This window comes from Mandrillus leucophaeus, unplaced genomic scaffold, assembly GCF_000951045.1.
Source record: "Mandrillus leucophaeus isolate KB7577 unplaced genomic scaffold, Mleu.le_1.0 Scaffold3, whole genome shotgun sequence".
Lineage (NCBI taxonomy): Eukaryota > Metazoa > Chordata > Mammalia > Primates > Cercopithecidae > Mandrillus > Mandrillus leucophaeus.
The window spans coordinates 9,270,777-9,275,215 of NW_012103142.1; the positions used below are offsets into that span (position 1 = coordinate 9,270,777).

General features: G+C 62.6%; 1 protein-coding gene across 4 annotated transcripts in view; it reads left to right on the forward strand.

The window, feature by feature from the left end:
* The first annotated feature begins 354 nt into the window (after window positions 1-354).
* The window catches only part of MDFI (MyoD family inhibitor), a 27,256-nt gene continuing 23,171 nt past the window's right edge, over window positions 355-4,439 (forward strand). The window contains exons 1-3 of one of the 4 annotated variants that reach the window (XM_011986681.1): window positions 510-747; window positions 1,611-1,846; window positions 2,208-2,294. In XM_011986681.1, coding sequence (XP_011842071.1) covers window positions 2,219-2,294 — 76 coding nt within the window. In that variant the 5' untranslated portion in view covers window positions 510-747; window positions 1,611-1,846; window positions 2,208-2,218. Of the gene's footprint in view, window positions 407-509; window positions 748-1,610; window positions 1,847-1,910; window positions 2,123-2,207; window positions 2,295-4,439 lie in introns of those variants that run through there. The other 3 variants (XM_011986679.1, XM_011986680.1, XM_011986682.1) reach the window with 3 other exon arrangements.

The following is a 4,439-nucleotide window of genomic DNA, read 5'->3' on the forward strand; positions in this document are numbered from 1 at the left end:
GATTTTAATGTGTTGATTTTAAAAACTTTTTATTCGAGTATAATAGTCATACGTAGTGCCTGCATTATAAATGTTCAGCTTGCTGCATCCTTAGAAAAGGAGCACACCTGTATAACCAGCATGTGGGATTAAATTTAAAGCATAATTTACATTTCCAACAAAATAGACATTAGTACTGGGCCAGATTCAGAGGGCTTTTGAGATCAAGCAGGCGACTTGGAACCGTAAGGCTCCAGGACTGAGCTGATGCAGAGTTTAAGGGCCCTGGATTGAGACTGAGAAAGCAGGGGGAGAGGTGCAGCACTGAGGTCTGGGGTTTGGGAGGGGGCCCTACACGCGGGAGGAAAGGGAGAGAGGCGGTGAGGATTGCCTTTGGAGATGGGTGAGGCCCAGCGTGCGCGCCCAGGTAAGCAGGTAAGAATGCAGCAGCCGTCAGGCCCAGGCGCGGGCACGTCGCGTCCGGGTGACTCAGCCCGTGCCAGGAAGGGGGAGTTGGCTCAGCTTTCCAGAGCTCCCGGACAGCAGCCGGATCCCGGCCGGCTCCCGGGGCACTAAGACAAGCCCCCACAGCTAGCAGCCCGGCCTGGGGGGCGGAACTCTCTCTTCCCGTCCCGCCCCACCTTCCTCTGGGCCACAACCACCCCAGCCCATCGCTAGGACGTGGCCGCCGGTGCTGAAAGCGCTGCCGGCGCCGTAGGGGCCATCCTGGTCCTGGCCCCGACGGCGCCCCGAGGACCTGCGATAGCCGTAAGTAGCGACTATGGGGGCTGGGAGAGTCCCAGAAATGCGGAGCTGGGACGCCCGGCCTCCTACGTCCCAGCTCCCCACTTCTAGACCTGGCTGGACGCGGCACTAGAAAAGGTGGCCTGGTGCCGCCGCTGCCTTCCAGTGTGCTCACTGGCCCTCGTGGCGGGGAGCCCAGACGCGGCCCCTAGGCGGCCCTAGACAAGTGTGGCCGAGACGCTGTCACCCCAGGGCGCTGCCCCACCTGAGCATCATCCCACGGGTCCGTCCAGCCCCACCTGGAGAGCCGCAGGCTCCAAGGTCTTCCCCAGTCTCGGGCACCAGGTTCCGGGGTCGCGGTGAGGGTCTCTGAACCCTCTCGGATTGCCTGGCAGCGGCTCCTTCCTACCACCAGGGCTCACCATCCATACGCGCCGCCCGGCTGGCCCCACCAGGAGAGGCTCCCTCCCTCCCCTTTCTCCCCGAACCCACATCTTAGAAGCCGTCGGATTCTAGTCTGGATCCCAAAGAAGCACTGAATTCGGAGGACCTCTCTTTGCCCCCAAAGTCGGTTTTCTGACACACATTCCCACCCACAGCTGGTAGGGGCAGGAGGGTCCGGGATGCTCTGGGCTGCTGCGGCACAGGGGAGGCTGGTTGGTCACTAACCGGATTTCCCGGACAGACAACTCTGGCGGCGTGGGCGGGTGGCCTGGGAGCCCAGATCCTGGTCCCTGGCTTAGGACCTCGGGCGGAGACTGAGGGGGTGGGCAAAAGGTGACTGAGGAACTTGATCGCGCCCATCTTTGGGGCAAAGAGATTTGGAGGCCGCAGTTATTCAGACAGTTGCACCAAGTGGTTGAGGTTTCTCTCTCCTGATTTTCCAGTGACTTTTACAGACTTTGGACAGGCAAAGGAAAACGTGCAGTCCGCGGGGCTCCGGGCCTCAGAAGGCAGGGATTTGGGGAGACTGAGGCCCCGCTCCGAGAGCGCGGAGGAAGCGCGCCCAGCCTGCTTCCTGTGGGGGCTCGGGCCTCGGGCGCCCCGCGGACAGACGTGTCCGGCTCCGGGCTGGGCCAAGCCCTGCGCGGGGGAGGGGACCCGCAGAGGGGCGACTGGGAAGGCGAGGAGGGGGCGGGGAGAGGGTGGGCCAGGGAAGAGGGGAGGGGAGAGGCAGTAGGGGAGGAGCGAGAGGGGCTGGAGGGAGAGAAGGAAGAAGGAAGGGGCGAACGGCGTGAGCTGGCGCCGAAATGGGAGAAAGCAGAGAGTGAACGGGGAGGGGGCGCCAAGCGAGCACCCGGGAGCGAGCGGGACCTGGGCGGTGGCGCCCGGAGCAGGCGCACATGGCGGGCCCCGCGCGGGGATCCGACTGGAAGAGAGCGTAGCGAGGCTCGCACGAGTGAGTGGACGTGGGAGGCGCGCATCTGCGGGGAATCGCCCCCTGCCCGCCCCTGGCCCCGCCCGCTGAGCCCTGTTTTCCGCAGGTCCGGGGCCGATGTACCAGGTGAGCGGCCAGCGCTCCTCTGGCTGCGACGCGCCCCATGGAGCCCCCAGCGCAGCCCCGGGCCCAGGTAGGACGAGGAGTGGCGAGCGAAGCTGGACAGGGGCGGGTGGGCGGTTGAAGGGACCAGTTATTAGTTCTCCCCTTCGTCCCCAGACGCGGGGAGACGACTCCGGGGAGCTTGGTGGGGGTAGGGACTAAAAGTCTGGGTTTGAGGACTTGGTCCAAGGAGAGTAGGGGGCTGGGCGAGGGAGGCAGGGCCCTGAACAGAGGCTGCGGCTGTGCCAAGTTGGCTCCAAATCCCCGCAACTCCCGACACCAGACACACACACACACACACACTCCGCGGTGTCTGTCTGTCCGTCTGGGATTTGTGTCTCAACCGTTTCTGCCCAATGTGTAAATATTTGTGGGGGCCTGGTGTGGGGGAGGGGGCGTTGTCTGAATCTTTCTCTACTTCCCTTCCCCCAGCTCAACCAGAGCCCAGTGCTTTTGTCTGCCGCGAGCGGCTGCAGGACCGGCCCCTCCCCTCTTTCTTGCCATCCCTTCTCCCTCGCCTTCCTTCCCTCTCGTGCCGGCCAGACCCGCTACCCCTGCCCTGTGCACACACACGCACCCCAACCCAGTGTCTACAGCTCGAGTGAAATGCCCCGTCCCACGCCTGGCGCGGTCTGTAACCTACCCGCGATTCCTGGGGGAGCCTGTCAAGCCAAGGACGATTTGTGACTCCCTGAAGAGGTTTGGGATAGGGGCATCCCCGGCCCTGGTTCTCAGTCCCTTCTCCTCACTGGTCAGGTGCCTAAGCCGAAGCTCCCAAATGGAAGTCCGGGTCAGGGAGAAGTCGGGAACCTCTGGGATGTGTTCAGGGCCAGGGGAACCGCGTGCAGGAGTGTGGACCCGGCTTTCATAATTGGAATCTCCACTGTCTAAGTCGTTGCCTTCCTCCCCGCCAGCCCCATTCCCCCTTTCCCGTCTTTGACTCTGAATAATGAAGGTCTACTCCTGAACCTCTGACACCAACTCCCTGCCTTGCCTTGGACAAGCTCCTTCCCTTCTCTGGCCTCAGCCTCCACATGCGCTCTCGCAGCCGTCCTGCCTGCCTGTTGGAGGAGGCCTCTCTCCGCTCCCCACCTACTTGGTATGGACGCCTAGTTGTGGAGGTGGGGGGTCCTCTAAACCAGAGTGAGGACAAGTGGAAGATGTCTGGCCAACAGCCAGCACATAGATGAGGCCAATGTGTCTGCAGCCCATCTTGGCCAAGTCTCAGATTCCCTGCAGTCTCTGTGGGGCCCCTGCAGTGGGGCCTTCTGAGGGATGAGGGCCTCCAAGAACTGGACTCCTTCAGCCCAGAGGGACAGCTGGGGGCAGGGCACTTGGAAGGGTCCTTCTCTGTGTCTGGGAACCTTCCCTGTCCCACTGGGCCTCCCTCCTGCCTCCTCCCTTCCTCAGCCTCCTGCTCTCCCCTCCTCTTACTCTCTCCAGCGTTCTCCCTCCCCTTATCCATTTTCTCTGCTCTCCCTCCACTACCTCCTTCCAAGATCCCCTTCCTTGTTGAAGCCATTTCAACGCCAGCGCAAGAGGAGAGGGCTAACTGCACAGAACCGGGGCCAGGGTGGGCAACTGGGAGGGTTAAGCCCTGGGCTGTAACTTGAGGCCCCCCAGTGCCCCAGCAGACCCCCTCCCCAGCCTGGGCTGGGCCAGACAATGCGGCTTTCATAACTCAAGGCTTTGCTCTGCCACCGCCTTGGGAGAACGAGCCTGCTGCCCAGGAAGCCCAAACCGCAGGAGACCCAGCCAAAACCCCACAGACGCCTGAATGTGAGACCAGAATCCCCCACGCTTTACTCCCTGAGTGCTGACAGAACAGCAAGGCCACGGCGCTGCCACAGGGGCCCTGCTGGCAGGACAGCCAGGGAGCAAGTCAGTCCCCTCCCTCAGCCGCCTCAGGTGCAGACAGGGCACAAGGGGACGCAGGGCAGATCTGGTAGGGGCAGGTGGCCAAGCCCCCACACCCTTGGCTCTCCTAGTGGCCTCCTCCCCACCCACCCCTGAGAGCCCCGGGAGCCTGGCTCCATAGCCCACAGGCACATTTTTGCCCAGCACTGGGGCGCCACATTCCTGTTCATGGTTCTAAATTGAATTTCCTGGGGATTTGGAGCCTTCAGACCTAAAATAAAACCAACTTGTCCCAGCCTAACTGGCCAGCTCAGGCCCT